This window comes from Pipistrellus hanaki (assembly GCF_964339955.1).
Source record: "Pipistrellus hanaki genome assembly, chromosome: 5".
In the NCBI taxonomy this organism is placed as follows: domain Eukaryota; kingdom Metazoa; phylum Chordata; class Mammalia; order Chiroptera; family Vespertilionidae; genus Pipistrellus; species Pipistrellus hanaki.
This window is the reverse complement of record NC_140507.1, coordinates 19781685-19801427: the sequence shown is the minus strand read 5'-3', so window position 1 is coordinate 19801427 and position 19743 is coordinate 19781685. Positions and strand designations below refer to the sequence as shown.

General features: G+C 47.0%; 1 protein-coding gene across 1 annotated transcript in view; it reads left to right on the top strand.

The window, feature by feature from the left end:
- AFAP1L1 (actin filament associated protein 1 like 1) overlaps window positions 1–19743 on the top strand; it is a 54311-nt gene that overhangs the window by 9675 nt on the left and 24893 nt on the right. The window contains exons 2-4 of the mRNA XM_084884211.1: window positions 17388–17516; window positions 18578–18661; window positions 19369–19466. Of these exons, the coding sequence (XP_084740337.1) occupies window positions 17388–17516; window positions 18578–18661; window positions 19369–19466 (311 nt within the window). The remainder of the gene's footprint in view (window positions 1–17387; window positions 17517–18577; window positions 18662–19368; window positions 19467–19743) is intronic.

Sequence of the window (19743 nt, the reverse complement as noted above, 5' to 3'; positions counted from 1 at the left end):
CCATCAGGGGCCCCTGCTGGTACCCATCTTGGCCAGCCTGGGCCTGTGGGCTAGGGGAAGCTCCTGCGTTGAGCATCTGCCCCCTGTTGGTCAGTGCGCAATCATTCCACCAATCATTCCATCTTTCAGTCAATCTGTATATTAGGCTTTTATTATCTACTAGAGGCCCGATGTATGAAATTCGGCAAGAGTAGGCCTTCCTTCCCCCAGCTGTATGCACTGGCTTCCTTCTGGCACCTGGGACCCGGGCTTCCCTTGCAGCCTCAGCTTCATCCAGAAGGTCATCCAGAAGGACATCTGGTCTAATTAGCATATTACACTTTTTGCTGGAGGGAAGCCCGGGTCCAGGATGCCAGAGGGAAGCTGGTGCCAGCAGCCAGGGAAAGGAAGATCTACTCTTGCACGAATTTCGTGCATTAGGCCTCTAGTCAATATATAAGCACAATTTTGTTTTAAAATGTTATAGTTTTTGGCAAAAATACGGTAGGCTAATGAGTACAGCCCCTATAGAGAGGTATTTGTGGCTCATGTCAGTGTGTGAATACATAGACTATTTAGAGTGATTAATATATTTGTAATATTTTTTTCCTTCCATCCCCCTAAGGAAATTCAATGGAAATGTTTATCATGATTTTGTCCCCTCGTGCATTTTCAAGTTATTTTCTGTTATTTATTTTCATTACATGATTATAAATACATCTTATATATATAGTCATAAATTTAATTATACGTATATATTTCAATTTCCCCACTTTACAGATGAAGAAACTGGTGGTTAGAAAGGTTTATTTAACCACCCTGCCTACCCTAAGTCCTTTACATTCAAACTTAAGTCCTTTACCATTGCTTTCTATTGCTTCTCCATGAATGTTGAAGAGTCATTCCCAGGTCAGTATATGAAGGGCCTGTTAGAGAAACTGCAGGGACTTATCAGGTAAATATTTCAAGGCAGGGGCGGAAAGGCTGCCAAGAAACAGGGGAGAGAAAAGGGATCTGAACAATAGGGCCAGGCAGCTGCCAGTGAGATTTGATTTCTTAGCCTTCACATTACTGCTGTGGCCGTAGGAGTTCTGGTATTTAGAATTCAAGAAGCTCTGATCCTCCTGGAATTAACAATGAGACTGCCCCCAAAGGGCCCAGGCAGGGTTTGTGCTCCGTCTAAAATTCCATTCAGGAATCCCAGCCGCACCCAGGTCAAGGTGGAGATGCAGAGCCAGCCAGGCAGGATTCATCTCCCTGACACAGTTGTCAGGCTACAGTGGGGGCAGAATGTGGCAGCATTGCAGTCATTCCAGCTCTGACAGCAGGTCCCACAGGAGGAGAGCTCCGGCTTTTTATAGCCCTCTAGGAACCAGGGAAAGCTGATCTCCTGAGAGGGAGAAGTGGGCACGTGCCTTTCCCAGGCACCATTCCCTCAGCTGTGTAGTCCCAGGGTAGGAGTCATGGCTAAGTGAGCAATGCAGGGGCGAGGGAGCGACCTGCACTCACTGCCCGGGAGACTGGGATCCCAAACAAACCAGTTCCTTGAATCTCTTCCTTGCACTTCAGTTTCTTCACCTGTCAGGTCGAAGTATTATAGGGCAGGGATCTGCACACCTCAGGCCGTGAACCAACTTTAGCCTGCCACCTCTTTTTGTAAATAAAGTTTTACTGGAACACAGCCATGTCCATTCATTATGCACTGTCTATGGCTACTTTCTCACTACAATGGCAAAGTTGAATAGTTGTCATAGTGGTCATGTTTGGCCTGCAAAGCCTAAAATAAGGAAAATTTTGCCAGTCCCTGGATTAGAATGTAGAGTTGGGCGTGTCTGTGTGAAGCACGCGGTGAGTGGGATTCTGAGGGTGTGTTCAGACTAAGGAATGAAGCATTGTCCTTAGACCATACAGGAGTTTGTATTTAAGAGTAGCGTTGGCAGAAGGCCATTTACCAGTGCTTTTTGTACTACTTTTAGCCCCAGAATCCCTTTGCAAACAAAATCTTAAGCAATAGAGCTGCTTTGGGTGAAGTAGAAATGAGAACACTGAGTACAGCCCACGGCATCCCTCCTACTCCCGAGACAGCCCCTAAGGAAGCTACATAGATGCCACAGCTTCATCAGAACAGCATTTGAAAACCATTTAATCCTAGGCCCCTCATTTTACAACTGGGGAAACCGAGGCCCAATGGGCAGCATGTTGCCTAAGGTCACATGACCAGTTCCCAGTTGGCTTTCCACGGCACCACTAATGTGGTCATAAGGTATCAGTAGAGCGCAGACATATCTCCGTTGTGGAGAAAAAACCTGTCCACTGATTTGCGGGCTCAGAGCTGCCACTAGTGCATGGATGGCCATGACATGCCCTCACTGACCCAGCAGCCCACAGGGATCCAGGGCTGGGACTTGGCCAGGACACATTGCCGATACCTGCTCTTGCTTCACAGTGGTTTGGTCAAGAGACCAACAGAGCCAAAAGAAAATAAAAATTGAACTATATTTTTTAAATTTCATTGATACCAAGACATATTTTTTTTTAAATCAGAATATATCTGGTGCTCTCCCCATCAGGAACATGCAGGGGCCTTTCTCTTCCCCAGGCGTCTTGCCTTTGCCTTCCTCTCTCCTAAGCTTCTTTTTCTTCTGTAACTTGTTTCCTGAACCTGTGCAATACAGCTGACTCGCCCCTACTACCTCTATAATTTTCTAAATAAACCTTTCGCTTATCATTTGAAAACAAATCAGAACATAGCTTGTAAATAATATATTAATTTGTTCCTCTTTCTGTGTGTTTTCCCCAAAAAAGCAGTTTTTTAATAGATAAGACATCTTAAAATCAGTGGCATCTTAGAATGGAGAAATTATGATAATTTATACTAAAGCTTTCTTTTGAAGATGGAATCAGATTTATTCATTTGTAGGATAAATATTTATTCTTCCTGCCCATTCTTGTTGAAGGGTTTGCTGAGAGCAGATCCAGCTGATAAGAAACCCGAAGGGGATTTTTTTTTATTATTTTTTTTTTTAGCTCCACTTGAACCAAGAAGAAAACTGATCTAGGAGGGTGTTAGGAAGCCAGAGGCGGGTTGCATTTCCTCACCTCTCGCCAGCGACCAGGTGCAGCTCTGAGGGGTCACAGAGGAAAAATTCAGGGTCCCTGTACCCCAGAACCTGCTAGTGAGGCAGAGAAAGTAAGACTTGGTCACTAGTGTCTATGTCATGAACTCATACCTGGTCATTATCCATCAAAGAAAATATATTTAAAAAATAATAATAAAATAAAAAAACAGAGGGCTCAAGGGACACTTTCTAGCCAAATATCTCAGAGGTAGCACTGCAGGTGGAGGAAATGGCAGACTGGAAGGAAGGCATGGAAACGTGCTGAGGGTGCAAGCAGGGTCAGCGTACCTACAGTCCGGGGAAGCAGGGGCAGGTTAAATGGAATCTCTAAAGTCCTTCCCAAGAGAGGGACCGGATCCTCCAGGTCCTTAGCTTGGTGTGCCCCAGGCCCTAAGAGGCTGTGTTGCTCAGTGTGTAACTAATAATAGAGACTGCAGAGTGTGGGAGCTGAGTGCTCTGGCCCTGGTGTCAGGTTGCCTGGGTTTGAATCACAATTCTATTCCTTCCACTTAATCCTGAGTCTGAGTTTCTTCAGACTAAATGAAGATGATAATCTCCTGCCTACCCAGGAGGATAACTGAATTCATGCAAGAAAAGCGCTCAGCACTAGGAAGCATTAAAAAAAAATAACTAATGCTTAAAATACAGCTTTGTAAATGATTGCCTTTCTTAACGAATTAGAATGGAATCCAAGTTCTTTCAGTAACTCTTTCCCTCAGCTTCTGGCTTACCCCCAACTGCCCATCCAAAGGGTGGGATTACAAAGGAGTTGGGGTAAACCACAGGGACTGCACGCATGTGTGGAGCTCTTCACCTGTGTCACAGCGGAAACTGGTGTCTGGCCCTAGGGAGTTCTTGCTGAGGTGTGAGCAGGTGGGGGTTATGCTAAGTGTTGCCATTTGGGGAAATAACTGAAGCCAGCAGTGAGCTCACTGCAGAGTAGACAGGGGGGAGCTTGGAAAGAGGTGACCCGTTAGGAGCTTCAGCAAATACTGCAAGTGAGCAGCAGACTATAAGAGTAACTGGCCTTCATGTTTCAGTTAAGAACAGGAGAGAGAAAACCTCAAACTCTGCCCATGTTCAATAGTGTCCACTGTGGAGAATGGTTGGTCTAATGAAGGCATTTGTCGGGGGCTCTTCAAGACTCAAGACAACCATTTCTAGGACCTTCAACCATCATTTTCTTGGTCCCCATCCCTAGTCCTGGAGGCAGGATTTGCCCCAGGATGGCTGGGCTCCCTAAGAACTGGATTCCTGGCTGCTTGGCCCAGAACCAAATCCAGGGTTAGCAGTGGGAGGCTTTGGCAGGTGGGGGACGGAAGGGAGAGAGGGACTTCTTACCTGGGCAGCAGTCAAGGTGGCCATTTTGAATCTGACCTTTAGCCTCCTACCTGGAACATTTAGGCTAGCCCTGGGTAACACTTGAATCCCCTGTGACTGCCAACATCAATAGTAACAACCAAACTTTTCAGAAGGACTCTTGTGCTTGGCACAATGCCTAACACTCTGTACATTATCTGAGGTGAGCAGAAGGGGAGATAATGTATGTCAGCACACTGAGGTCAGTGCTCTCATTATCACAATTCTCATGTTAAAATGAGATGACATCACTGCCTGGGGTCACTGGGCCAGGGAGGGCTAGTCCCAGTTTTGATTCTGGGTGTTTTTCACCCAGTCATCTAGTGCCTTAACTACCCACTGTTCTGATTAAATTCTTGGAAGGGACATCTGCTTCTTCTTAGTTCAGATTTCTGCCCTCCAGTGCCCACAGTGACCTAGTGCTCCACACTCCCCTTTTATCCCCTACACACATGAGCCCTTCTGCTCTTGGAGACAGTTGTCATAGGTAGAATTTATAGCCCCCTCCCTAGTCTTCGATTCTTCCTCTGAATTCAGGGTTGTCAATTATATACTGTGCAGGCACTGAGTAGCAGTGGCAGGTATTAAATCAGGCATCACCTCTGCCCTCATGGTTCACAGTTTAATGGAGGAGAACAAGTCTTCTGCTCTGAAGGGTGTAGCAGGATGACCTCACCTGTCCAGGAAAGCACGATGGACCACCTGGAGCAGTGGTTCCCACAGGGGGGCAATTCAAGAATGAGTTATTAACAGGGAATTTTTTGTATTTCTTATGGTTCTAGGGGCCTCGTATACAGTTTGTAAGCATATATGGTGACATACTTATGTATTTCAGTTCTCTATTATATTTTGAAACTTTATTTGCTATTTTTTCATATCACTTCATATTATTATTATTATGATTTTCTTAGTGATTTCTTCCTCAGTACTTCTACTGTCCTTTCATTCTTTTATTTTTCTCTTTTTTAGATGCCATGTTCTTTGGAAGCTTGTTTAAACCAAGCTTCCTCCATGTGAATAGGAATTCACTTTTTGAATAATTACATCACGGTGGTGGGGGGATCAAGATTTTAGAGATGCTTAGGTGGGGCATGGCCAAAAAGCGAGTGGGAACCATTGCCCTGGGGAAAGTGGTATCAAAATCAACTCCCAAGGATGAGTTGGGAGTAGGAGAACATTTAAATAACAATAATAGTCTACTTGGTATGTATCGGAAACTGCTCTAAGCACTCTATATATTACCTTACTGAGTCCACACGACAACCCTATGAAGTATAGAGTTATTACTAACCCCATTTTGCAGATGAGGAGACACGGAGAAGTTAAGCAACTTGCCCAAGCTAGTAGTGGATAGCAGCTGAGAGCCATACAGAGGAAATACCGTGAAAAAGAACAATGGGGTAGGTGGGGGTCTCAGATATTGAAAATAGGTGAGAAATAAAAACATAATTTTTAAAAAGACCTATCGAATATAATAAAGACAAATATATACTATGTTCCCTGAAGTATCTATGGATGATTTTCTGGTTCTTTATAACACTGAGGTTTCTATGGGCTGATCATCAGTCTAACCTTTGCCTTTCAGAAGCGGGATTCTGTTCATTCTCGTCTCCTAAATCCTACACAGGTTCTGTGGTTTGACTGCAGAGAAGGGAGTAGATGGCACATATACTATTAACCACAGTTTACCAACTTATAAACTTTAGGGTACAGCGTGCTCTACTTTTCACTCTGTCAGATTTGCGTATCACAATAGGCCCGAAAGGTAGGCAGGACAGCTATCATCACCCACTTTCATGTGAAGGAAACTGAGACACAGAGACATGAAGCCATTTGCCCAAGGCCATACAACCAGTAAGTGTGGAGCTGCGGCTGGAGCCCAGGCTTTTGACTGTAGCTCCTGTGTTCTCTCCTCTACACCAGTGTTTCCCAAAGTGTGGTACGCATACCCCCAGGGGTACGGGAAGAGTTTGGTGGGGGTACGCGTTGCCCCAGAGTTTGGTGGGGATATGCACTGCACTGTGCTTAGCTGCACCTAATTCTGAGTTCTCATGAGTATGAGGGGTACTAAGCGTTACGAAAATTATAGAAGGGGTACACATATGTCAAAAGTTTGGGAAACACTGCTCTACACCAAAACAAGGTGTAAGTGGGAGCCAGAAAGATTCAAACCTGGCACCTCTGACTGCCAGAAAGGTCCCTAGCCTCTCCTGGCTTCAGCTGCTTGTCAGTAAAACTGGATGAGAAGAGCTCCTGTGACAGAGGGTTGCTACAAAGTTTAAATGAAGTAGTCAGCACAGAAGATTAGGCATGGAGAACGTTCCCACCATGGAATGTCACACAAAACAGTGAATAAATGCAATGGCAGGCAACAACTAGGTAACTGTTTGTATAATAATAGTAAAGAAAAAGTTCACAAAAGATCACCCATAATATTATGCCCTTTTAATAACGTGAAGAACGACTAAAAATGTTTAAACGTTTACAGGTTCATCTGTTGCAATGACACTACAGACAAGGGAAGGCAGGAGTGTGAAGAATACAGCATTTAAGATGGCAGCTACTAGTAGGTTGGTGGGGGACACAGAAGCATGGGATCATAGTGGGATGTAAGATACCGTCCAGATCTTGGCTTGCTTTGAATAGTAGATTCGTGGGTGGTTACCACATTAGCAAAAATAACTAAGTAAATAAATAACTATTTGAAAGAGGAGTGTGCATGGAATGATAATGACAATGTCTCATAAAGCAAGAATTGGGATTAACCCAATTTTTGTCTACCTGAAACCCTACTTGTAAAAATAAATAAAAGGGTCAGACACGGTGCCGAGTGTTCAATAAATGTTCTCTGTCATTCTTGGATATCCTTATTATTATCCGAATTATCTGCATACCCCTAGCCAGCTGTTCTTGATGTCTGCCCCAGACTATTGGTGAGATGGGTCCTCAAACTCAAACTTCTCAGGAACAGAAAGCCTAGCCCCATGTAGGCTCAGGCCAGGTGCCCATCCTGTGAGTGGACACCAGTGGGGAACGGTCATGGTCATGAGGTGCTCACTTGTGGTTTCAGCAAGCTTTGGGTATTGGGAATCCCTGTTTGAAGAAGATGGCCACCAGGAAGCTTAGGCTCTAGAGTTAGGTCTACGTTTGAATCTTGGTTCTGTTATCTATGTGACTTTAGACAAATGACTATGGCTCTCAGAGCCTCACTTGGTTCATGTGTAAAACAGGGCAAATGACCTCACAGGTCATTACCAGGACTAAAGGAGGTAATCAACACAAAATGTTTAGCACAACATCTGGAACATCACTTACAATCTCAAAAGCACTACCTGCTTCATCATTGGGTCTCCCAGGCCGCCCATGGGACTGCTTGTTTCCCAGCTTCGGATGAGGGAGGTGGTACGGACAGCTGAAAGTGGAAACAGCTGCCATGTTGCGTGTGGGGGGGTGAATGTGTGTGTCACAGTTTTCCACTTCCTCCTGGAACCATTTCCTTTGTGAACTAAACAGGGAGGAACCGGCAGACAAAGGAACAATTCTGGGAGAGCCCAGTCCCACAGCCTGAAGTTATTTCCTTAGAGGTCAGTGGCTTGCCCCACCCCCTCCTGTCTAAAAATGCTCCTTGAAGAGGGAGCTACAATTCTTGGTGCCCAGGGCGAGGGCGCTGCTGGTGGATGACAGGAGCTAGGCAGAGCCAGAAAGGCCACTAAGATGCAGGGCTTTCACTGACCCTATCACCTGCCCTACCACCTGCTTCTCTACTGACCTGTGACCTCCCTGACTTCTGGCCTCCTTGTCTTCCAGTAGATGAGAGAATTGTACTACTCTACTATCCCTAATTATAATCCCCACGGTTGACAAACCCTTTCCTAGCCATTCCCAATGCCCCCTGGCACAGACCTATACATGGGGATTCTACACCCCTCATTACAGAAGAGGAAAATGACACTCAGAGGAGCTACTGACTTACCCCAAATTCAACACTAGTAAATGGCAGGAGTTAGAACCCAAACCAGATCCTTATGCCAAATCCCAAATCTTCCAACCTTTCTTTACCACCTCCCTTCCTTGGGATTTTGTGTTTCTTGTACTATAGTCTTGTACTAATAGTCAAACTTGTACTATTCTCTTTAGCATAGAGGATATTCAGTTTCCTGCCAGAGCTTTAATTAACACACACGAAAGTCTTCCAAGGTGACCTCGCTCCCCCTTGCCCTCCCTCACACCAGGGCTATATTTAACTCCTGGAAATCAGTCGGCACTGAGGCATTGGCGTTGCAGCTGGGATTTCTTTGCTACTCTTTTTTCATTCTTTTCCAGCCCCATGAACCACGGTCTCCCCTGAATACTCTGAGACAACAGGAAGTGTTTGTTTTAGTGATCAACAATGCTAGTCCAACTGGTGTGGTCCCCTCCAATGGCCTTCTCTTGGACTTAGAAAAGTGCCTGTAAATTCAAAGGAAGGAAGTGGGATGTCCCCATGGCTCCAGATGGGTAGATCTGCAGCAACTTGGAAGAGACCATGGGCAGGGGAAGGAGAGATTTCTGCACCCCAGAAGTGAAGGGGCAATTCTACTGGCCTCACCTGTATTGCTGGGGCTTCTTGGCTGCTTTACCCAGAGCTGGACATAGACAAAAGTAGCATCCTGAAGGAGCATGGGGAGAGGCATCCCTTAGTAGCTCCTCAGTATTTTTCCCATTCTACAATCCTCAGTTTCCACACCTGCAAAATGGGGCTAGTCTACCTTGTCATAAGAATGAAATTACCACTCCGGCCAGTATGGCTCAGTTAGTTTGGTGTAGTCCCATGCACCAGGAGGATGCCAGTTTGATTCCTGCTCTAGGGCCCATGGCTGGGTTTCAGGCTCAATCCCCAGTTCAGGGTATGTAGGGGGCAGCCCAATCTCACATCGATGTTTCGTTCTCTCTAAAAATCAATAAACTATTTTTTAAAAAGAATGAAATTATGTAAATAATACATGTAACTCTCTTAAAGCAGAATATGATAATTATGAAAGAGTAATATAAATAGCTAACATTTATTGAGTACTTACTATGTGCCAGATACTGTTCTAGGGACATTCTCATGTAGTAGGGCCCCTTCACACTGATGAGGTGGTATACTCACAGGTCACCGACAATGTACATGAGGAATGGGTGGTTATGGAAGTGTCCCAAAGGTACACAGCTAGGAAATGCGCTAATAGGACTTGAACTCGAGTATTTTGGGTCACTCAATATATGTTAGTTTATGTTAAGATTAAAATCCACCAACTACAAAATGGGCATCACTAAATAATGGGCAGCCATACTCTCATGAGGGATACAAGTTCAACCAAAACAGGGTTTGGGGAGCTTGGGCAGTTGGGCTTCTGGTTCCTTTTGTTACCCAGGGCTTTTGGTTCTTCTTTTTTCTTTTTTTAAGCATCTTTTTACTATGCTGAGCCACTGTGAGGACAGACATGGTCTTCAGATCACATTAACCAGTCATTATACTTTATCAGCTCTGAAGAAAAGTTTGCCTCAAGAATTCATTCATTCCACAAATACACACTTATCTGTGTCAGGCACTAGCAAAAGCAGGCACTATTCCTGTCCTCAGGGAGTTCAGGCTCATGTAGGGCAGTGGTCGGCAAACTGTGGCTTGCGAGCCATATGAGGCTCTTTGGCCCTTGAGTGTGGCTCTTCCACAAAATACCATAGCCTGGGCGAGTGTATTTTGAAGAAGTGGCATTAGAAGAGGTTTAAGTTTAAAAAATTTGGCTCTCAAAAGAAATTTCAATCGTTGTACTGTTGGTATTTGGCTCTGTTGACTAAAGAGTGTGCCGACCACTGATGTAGGGGAAACGGACATTAATCGAAGACAGACATAAGTAAATATAACATTTCACCATGAAAAGTACCACGGGAGAATGGTGCTATGATAGCATAAGTAGGGGAATGGTTGTGGTCCGGAGAACAGGGAAAGTTTCCCTTAGGGAGTCAAGTGAATTGAGAGCTGAAGAGGGGCAGTACTGGTTTCAGGAGAAGGGAGTTCTGACAGGCAGAAGGAACAGCACATACAAAAGTCTGGGTTAGGAGGCTGAGGGGCAGAGGGGGGAGGTCTCTTTGGAAGGGCTGCAGGGTTGGCAGGCCACAGAGAGATTCCTTTTTTCCCTTCCCCCACCAAACATGGAGGTCACACCTGTTACGTGCACTGCTTTCCTTTCCAGGGAGACCTGCCTCTCCGCTGCTGTCACGGGTCATACCTCATTACTGTGCTAGGTCGTTAACACATCTCTCAAATCATATTCAAAAATGTTTTAGGAGTTGCACTAGTTCTTTCTCCAGGAGCCTTTATGGGTTATTTTGCTCTGCTGTTTAGAAATGAGAAAGGAAAATTGAATAAACCAAAAGAAAAATTGTAGGCCCTTCATAAAACCACATCCTGACAACTCTTCCTATTTTCCAGCTTTAAACCACGCTGCTTGCCTCTCCTCTGATTATCAAAACACAGAAGGATGAGTTATCTTTGTCCTAAAGATGCTCGCCAAGTAGTGAGGTGGTCAAAGGAGAAACTGTGTTTCCTCCCACTGCTTTGCAGTGACTGAAATTCTAACTTGCAAGCTTTTCCAAGCATTTTTGTAAATTCCAGGCTGAAAGGTGACCAGGATGAAATCTGAAGTCAGAGTGCCCTCTGAGCCTACCTGGTAGGAAGCACAACCAAGGTTGTTATTCTGTGGTTTGCTAAAGTTTAATTGATTCACTTCTCTCCTGTCATGGAAATTACACTCATTACCTTTGGGTTCTCTAAATAAATCTGCCTTCCCTGCACTGGAACTGTACTGGCAGTGAGGAGCCAGTTTCTGGAGGGTTTCACTCTCAGGCCGCATCAGGGGTGTGGCCTGGGGATGAGTTCCTGGCAGCAAGTAACAGTGCTTTTCTGCCTGTGGCTTAATTTCTGCTCTATTCCTTTTGATTTCAGTTAGGTGGGAAGGGTGGAGAAGCAGAGAGAAAATTGATCTTCGCCTTGGTTGGGTATCCACGAGGAACAATAAGCACTCTGTGGTCTAATCTGAGATATATTTTTAAAAACGTTTCTAATTTTATTTGGCAAACTTTTTTGCATCCCAGAGAACAATTATCGCCCATCTTGGGTTTCTGTCCCACATAGTGAAAGACTGAAGACTTATAAACAATGATTAAACCATTTCTTCCTGTGTTTTTTCCTCATTGGGATTCACTGTATCTCCCCAAGGCTCAACTAAACCAAACAAGATCAATGAAATTTATTCGTGGCTCTAAATAAACTTCAGACATAAAAGACAGCCCTGTCCTTGGTGTCCCTGCCTGTCCTCAGAAAGCAGGAATGATTTAGACCAGGAGCGAAGACAGGAGGGGTGGTTTAGGGGTTGGTGAAGGAGATCTTTCCTGACAGGATGGCAGAGATTTCTGGGTTGCATTACTGTCCCCCCAACTGGAAGATGCAGTCCCCTCACCTGACACGGAGGGGTCCTTATAAAGTGAGCTCTGAGGGAAGTGGATCTGCTGCCATAGGCACCCCAAGCTCAGTGTTGGGCCCAGGGCTTGCAGAGTCCCCTGGTGTCCTCTTGCCCCCACCTACCCCTTCCCTTGTGCCTACCACTGCACCTGAGGCTGCCAGAGTCACATATGAATGAACACAGCACCTGCTGGGTGCATTGAATGCCACAAGCATCGGTTCATCCCGTCTCCATGAAGCAGCTACTGTTACTGCCCACACTGTTTGCAGGCAAAGAACTGGAAGCTTAGCAATGCTAAGGCGTTTCCCCAGAGGCCCACAGCTAGGCCATGGCAGAGCTGGGAGAAGGCCCAGGTGGTGCACACAGCACTGCTCCTCTATGACTTGGAGTGGATTTAACACAAGGTACTTTAATTTTCAACTGGCTGTGTGACCATAACTAAGTCAACCTCCCCGACCCTCACTTTCCACCTCGTTAAAAGGAGGGAGTTAGAATCGTGTTCACAGAATAAATGTTCTCTGGGCATCTACTGAGGTTGAGGCACAGTCCCTGTCCTCGTGGACTTGTCACAGCAGCTGCAGCGGATCTGTCGCTGAGTACTCTGATCAGCACTGTGGAGTCTGCGTTGTTGTGGGGAGTTTAAGAATAGCAGCAACAACAGTACCACGGCCTCACGGAGTGATTGCTGGCTCCAGGCACAGCACCATCTGAGTGCTTCCAAGCATGGCCTGGCCTGGTTCTCCCAGCCTAAGAGGTCGGGTGCTATCGCTCTCGTTTTACAGGTGAGAAAAGCTGGGCTGAGTCTCGAACATGCCCACTCTGGGGAGCGTGGACATGGCAGCACAGGAATTCTGATTTGCACAGGTCTGACCCTAAAGCCAATCACTGTGCTCTTCTAAGCAAGACCCCACGCCCAGCTAGTTACAATTTTCTGTAGGGCCTCTTCTTCCCACCTTGCCTCTCCGTCTTCTCAGGAGCGGGTATCTACTGATACGTTTTTAAGGAATGAGAGAGTTCTTCCCACAGACCTTCCCTGCAGTGTGTGTTTTGGTGAAGTAGTTCTCAGAGATTGGACCTTGGCCTGCCTGCATCAGAATCACCTGGAGTGCGCTTTAAAGTGCAGATTCCTGGGTCCCAGGACAGGGTCACTGAATCCGACTCTCCCGATAGCAGGTCTGGGACTCTGCCCTTCCAACTAACCTGCTGGGAGAGTCTTAGTCTTGCTAAGTCTTTTTTTTTTTTTTCTCTCTCTCTCTCTTTTTTTTTTTTTTTTTCTCTCTCTCTCTCTTTTTTTTCCTCTCTCTTTTTTTTTTCTCTCTCTCTCTCTCTTTTTTTTTTCTCTCTCTCTCTCTCTTTTTTTTTTTTATTAAGGTATTATATCTGTACATATCTTACCCCACCCCACCCCGTCTTGCTAAGTCTTAGTCTTGAGCCTTGGGAATGTATGAGCCCTGGCAGAACCATTTGTCATATGCATTATATGATTTTTCTTCAAATCCAATTCTCTGTGGTTTAAATCCCTGCGGCTTGGATTATCTGGCCTTAAAGACAAAGCTGCCCTCAGAGGCACCTCTGTGTTCGCTGCAGCTGAAAGCCAGCTTCCTGGGGGAGTTCCGTGTTGTCCCTGAAAACCCAAGTCCTGGCTGAAAGCTTTCCTGCCTGAAGAACAAGGTTCTCTCTGGGATGAGATCCCACTGTTCAGTCAGGTGTGTGCTTTGCGTTACTTGTTTTTCTTCTATAAGATATTCATAGTTAGGGCTCAAGTTCAAAGGGCCAGTGGGGAGAGGCCCACTGGGCAGGAATTTCAGACCCACAGTAAGGGGCTCTCACCCACCCAGTGAGGGGACCCCCAGCTCAGGGGCCCCAGTGAAGTCATAGCCCAGAGCCCTCAGCAGGAGGGCTTTGAGGGGCTGCCCGCCTGCTCCCCACCCCAGCCTGGCCTCTGCTGCTCTGAGCCAAAGTCTTCTGATGGTGGATTCAGGAGCAGGGGGCAGGCTTTGAAGTCGGACAGACCTGGGCTTAAGGCCCGGCCTTGCTGTTTACTGGCTGGATGATCTCATGTCTCCAAGCCTCTGTTTCCTGCCTTGTAGAGTACAGATGGCAATAAAGCATACCTCTTGCGCAGTTTATGAGGATTAAATGAGATGACGCGGGCTAACTCCCAACACACGATAACGGCTCCATTCTAGGGAAGGGTTCTTACCCGCTTCCTGCCTGCAAGCGGATCTCCCACCCACCCTCTGCTCATGCTCCTGGGCAGCTGCACTTTGGAAGGAAATGCCATGCGATGCTCCCGCTGCCACCTGCTGCCTGCCAGCTCCTTCCAGGCGGCAGGACCAGCACTGGGAGCTCCTCGCGCCCCCTCTGCTTCGCCCAGATTCACTCAATCCCCTCAGCCTCCTTTGCATTATTTGGACTTTCATGGTCACATCTCAGTTAAACGAAAAACACTTAGAAGTCAAGATTCCATGTAAGGAACCCCATCAAGGACCAGGAGAAAAGCAAACAAAAAGTGTTACAAAGCCTGAATACTATAGCTCGTGTTTTTATTTATTTTTTATTTTTTATATATTTTATTGATTTTGTACAGAGAGGAAGGGAGAGAGATACAGAGTTAGAAACATCGATGAGAGAGAGTCATCAATCAGCTGCCTCTTGCACACCCCCTACTGGGGATATGCCCGCAACCAAGGTACATGCCCTTGACCGGAATCGAACCCGGGACCCTTCAGTCCCCAAGCCAACGCTCTATCCATTGAGCCAAACCGGTTTCGGCTAGCTCGTGTTTTTAAATGCAGAGAACTCACTCACAACCTAATTGGTATTGCTTTAGAAACAGTCATAACAAACCTTAAGTTAGAAGCAGGAGAGTTTGAGAAGCAGGGATGCTGCCACACTTAGGCGTTTGCTGAGAGCAGCAAGAAGAAATCCTTGAAAACTCACAGCCAAGAGAAAGAGAGGATGGAAAAAAAGGGAGGGAAAGGGGAGAGAAAGGAAGGGACAAAGGGGACAACTGACTGGAATACTATTACCAATTAAAAGGAATAAAATATCGATTCACTTACATAAACTTTGAAAACTTTATGCTACCTGAAAGAAACCAGTGACAGAAGGCCACGTAGTATTTTTTCTTTTCCTTTAACTGATATGAAATGATCAGAATAGACAAATCCATACAGATAATAAATAGATTAGTGGCTGTTGGGGCTGGGATGTTGGGAGTAATGAAATTATTCTAAAATTGATTGTGGTGATGGTCTCACAACTCTGCGAATATAATGAGAACCAATGAATGTACACTATTAGAAAGAATAGTCTGAAAAGTTTGATGTCATTCATTAAAGAACAGTAATTCTCTAGAAGGTGTGGTGGGGCAGGGATGGCTAGGAGGTCCCCAAGATGTTTTCAGAGGGTTCCTATGGTCAAAACTATTATGTAGTACTAAGGCCTTACGAGGCCTTTTCACGCTCATTGTCCCGTGGCTGTACAGAGGAGTTTTTGCCATGTGATGGTTACATGGCTTGTGATATCATGTAGCTCTGAAAGCTAATGGGATATGTGCCTCTGTATTCTTGTGTTTTAAATCTCTCTCAGTCTTAATTCTTAATACAGCCAAAGTTGACAGATATAACCCACTTAAAACAAAAGCTCATTGGGGTACTTGGTAATTTTTTAAAGTGTAAAGGAATCCTGAGGCCAAAACATTTCAAAACCACGTGTAGAGAGAGAAACTGCCACTGCACCCCATAGTCTTAGCATTCCTGTCTGACAGCAGAGCAGTGTTGTGGGTTTTCAACTATGAACTCTGACTTCAGGCCACAGAAAGCTCCCATGGTACCCCTCAGTGCCCTCCCTGTAGAATTCGGCATGGCCTCCCTTGTGAGCATTTACTATGTATGGGCATAGCGTTTTTCATGCCTGACATACTCATCTTCACAAGGATCCTACTAATAAAAGGCAGGTACTGTTATTACCCCCCTTTACAGAGGAGTAAACTGAGTTATAGGCTAAATAACTTGTCAAAGGTCCCACAGCTAATGGATGATGGAGCCTGAACTTGAACCCAGGCAGTCTGGCTCCAGGGTTAGCTCTCTTAAGCAGGATGTTATAGCCCCTCTGAGCCATCCAGATCCTGTAGCTACAAGTCAGCCTCAACACTCCCCCAAGAGAGCCTACGGTGGGGAGAACCTCATGGAGTTGAAAGTCAAGAGACTAGAGTTGAAGTCCTATCTCCTCTGCTTGCTTGTGTAATTCAAGCAAGTTATTTATCTTCCCTGAGCCTTGGATTCTTCATCTAAAAAGTTAGGGTGATCATGGGACCTATCCCAAAACCTGTTGGTAGGATTTATAAAATACTGCAAACCAATGTGGTGCCATGGGGAAAGGAAGAGAGTGAGGGAACCAGGTCCAGCCAAGGCCATGCTAGCTGTGTGACTGAAGAAGTTATTTAACCACTCTGAGCCTTAGTTTCATTCTCCGTACAATGGAGATAATGAAATCCTTGATAGGAGATATAAATAAGACTGCAAGTCTGAAAGGGCTTAGGCAGCTCAGCACAGGTTAGCTGTTATTATACACAAGGGATTGGCAAGTTGCAAAGCAGGACAATACTAGTATTGTAATGAGGTCTTTAGCTTTAAGGCAAACCAAGTTCCTGTTACTATTTGGGACAGGGAGACATCAATGACATCATGGTCTTGGCACGCTCCGACTTTTAAAGGATTCTGTGCCCTAGGATTTTGCAACTCCATGTGGTCTCAACCACCAGCAGCAGCAGCAGCAGCAGCTGGGAGCTTGTCAGCAATGCAGGCTCTCAGGTCCCACCCATACCTCCCGAGTCAGAATCTGCATTTTGACAAGATCCCCAAGATTCCTATACACACTCAAGTTTAAAAAAACACTGGTGTCTCATGGAAAGAAAGAACGGTAATGGTAGTTTTTGGCCTGGGATAGAAAGGGTTAATGTTTAGTTTGGCTCCTGCCAAGGCACCGGATACAGAAGGTTCCAGAGATTGAAGCGTATAGACTGATGGGACAGGAAGGCTCCCTTCCTGCCTGTGTCCTGGACCGCCAGGGCTGGCCTGCACTGAGCCTCGGGCTGTGGTGAGGAAGGGCCCTGGGCCTGCAAAGCAAAGGGCATGCTGGGACAAAGGGAGGCCTAAGTGCCTCTTCTCGGGCCACCTGGACTCAGTTGCCAGAATGAGCCTGGGAGGTTCAGGCTAAGGCCATGTAAGGTCTGAGGCAGAGTGGAGAAGCCCAGAGGAATGTCCCAGTTAGCTAAGCAGGGATCTCCCAAGGGTGGCCAGCACTGGGGCAGCTGTGTGAAGGCCTCTGAGGCCTCCTGTTGCACCCAGCCCCACCCTCTGTCCCCTGGCCTCTAGGAGGTGGGAGCAGGGCTGGGTCCGGGGACCCGGGACGCAGCGTTGTGACCGTGCTTCCTCTGCAGTGCTGGAGCAGCTGCTCCCCGAGCTCACGGGGCTGCTCAGCCTCCTGGACCACGAGTACCTCAGCGACACCACCCTGGAGAAGAAGATGGCCGTGGCCTCCATCCTGCAGAGCCTGCAGCCTCTCCCAGGTCAGACATCAGCACTCTGCCCAGAGCCCCTCAGGACCCTCAGGAGCTCCCAGGTTGCTGGCAGGAGGAAGTTCACAGCACAGCATTCAACACTTTGCGTGGTCTGGCCAATGTCCTCTTCCACATCGGCCCTTCTCCACTACAACTCTGCCTGTGCTCTTTGTGCTTCTCCATCACCAAGGCATCACAAATCCACACACACAATGCAAATGCCACACTCATTTGTAAGGTACATGCCACATGCCACACTCACACACACACCACATTCTCACACACACCTCACATGCATAGCACATCCATAACAAATATACACTACATGTGACACACATCACACTCTCACCAACAGTATGCACTCACATACACAGCACACATGACACATTTCTCACACCCCACATGCTCTCACACACAACACATACACATCACACATTCCTGAACAGAGACGCACACTGACACACACCATCTTTATGAGTTGGCCCCACATCATTATTCATTCCCCACCCCATTTCCCACAGCTTCTCTGCCTGTCTTTCCAGCAGCAAGGCCTACTCGCCTGCTCCAGCCTTTTCTCTACTCCCATCTGCCCCCAAGATGATCTGTGTACATCAGGAGCTCAGTGAACCCTAATGGGCTGGCCCCGTGTCCCGCACTACTGAAGGGTGTCTGAGTGATAGGCTGAGAGGTCACTACTCAGTGATTCTCTGAGCCTCACTTCCCAGTGACAAAGAAGGTCCAAGTAACTGGCTGCCCTCACAGGACTGGGTGGAGGAAGGGGACAGTGGCCACTGAGCTTGCTGGAGCCCCTGCCCCCGGCCACTCCAGGGCGCCCCCTGAATTCTGTTTTCTATAATGGGCTCTAAGCATCCCTTCACTTGGAGGAGGACCTCAGTAACAATGTAAAAATGAAAGCAAGGTTTTAAAACTAAAGAAATCATTTTGATTGTGCACAAGCTTTGCAAACTGAATCCTGAATCCTATGCAGCGGGGAGACCTAGCCCCTCCTCAGAGTCAGCTTCTGCTGGTCCCCATCCTCCTCACTGTTAGTGTGTTCTCCTTCCTCCCAGAAAAAGAAGTCTCCTATCTGTATGTGAATACAGCCGACCTCCACTCCGGGCCCAGCTTCGTGGAGTCCCTCTTTGAAGAATTTGGTAAGTGACCCTCTCCCGACCTCAGTCTCTGGAAAGGCCCCTGACCAGGCAGGGAGATACCTGCACCTGGGCCTGACTCCAACATGACAACAATGGTCACTTTAGGCAAGTCCCTGAGCCTCTCTGGGCCCTGCCACATCCGCAAGTCTAGTCAAATGTACGCTAATAGGAAGTCATCCCCAAAATGTGAGGAAAGGAAGGGATGAACGTGCAGGCCAAGGAAGTATGGCACCTGGGGCATTGTCCTGCCTGCTGCCTCACGTTCATCAGCAGTGGCCGCCTGGGACCCTGGGTTGAGCAGTGCAGTGGCACCATGGGCATGGGAGCAGCCAAGCAGGGCTGGTGCAGTGTGTGCGTAATGAATGTTCTATCTCAAGAGGAGGCTCAACACAGGGAGACAGCTGTGGGTCAAGTGAGGGAGTGTTAGAGGCTGACGGACTTAGGGAAGACATTGCTTTCGTGACATAACCCTTACAAATCTGCACAGCACTGTACCAAACGGTATCTCATTCGATCTTCTCCATAGCTCTGAGAGAGAGACAAGGCCGGTTTACAGATAAGATTGAGTCTCAGAGCGAAGAAGTCACTGGTCATTAGAGTTACTAAGGGAGTTGGTATTGGAGGCCTTCTGACCCCAAATCCAGCCCTCTTCCTGCTCTGCCTTGCTCATCCTCGCTTTCTCTGCCCCACGGCCTGACATTTCATAGACTGTGACCTGAGTGGCCTTCGGGATACGCCTGAGGACGAAGGGGAGCCCGGCAAAGGAGCCAGCCCTGAGCCAGCCAAGAGCCCATCTCTGAAACATGTGAGTCATGGACTGGCTTCCCACACCCTCAGGCCCTTTGCTCCTCTGGGGGGGGGGGGGGGGGGGCGGGGCAAGGGAAGCTGCCCCCTGATGCTGGGGACGCTCCCGGATGTGGAAGACCTGTTCTCTCTCCCACGTGGTAGCTAAGGGCAGAAACTGACTCGCGCTTACTGTACCCCTGCTGAGCAGGGATAATGTGGTAAGCTGACCTGTCCCTTTAGGCCCGAAGGATGACCCAAAGGGTTCTGTCATGGCTTGTACTTGCAGTAACACAGAT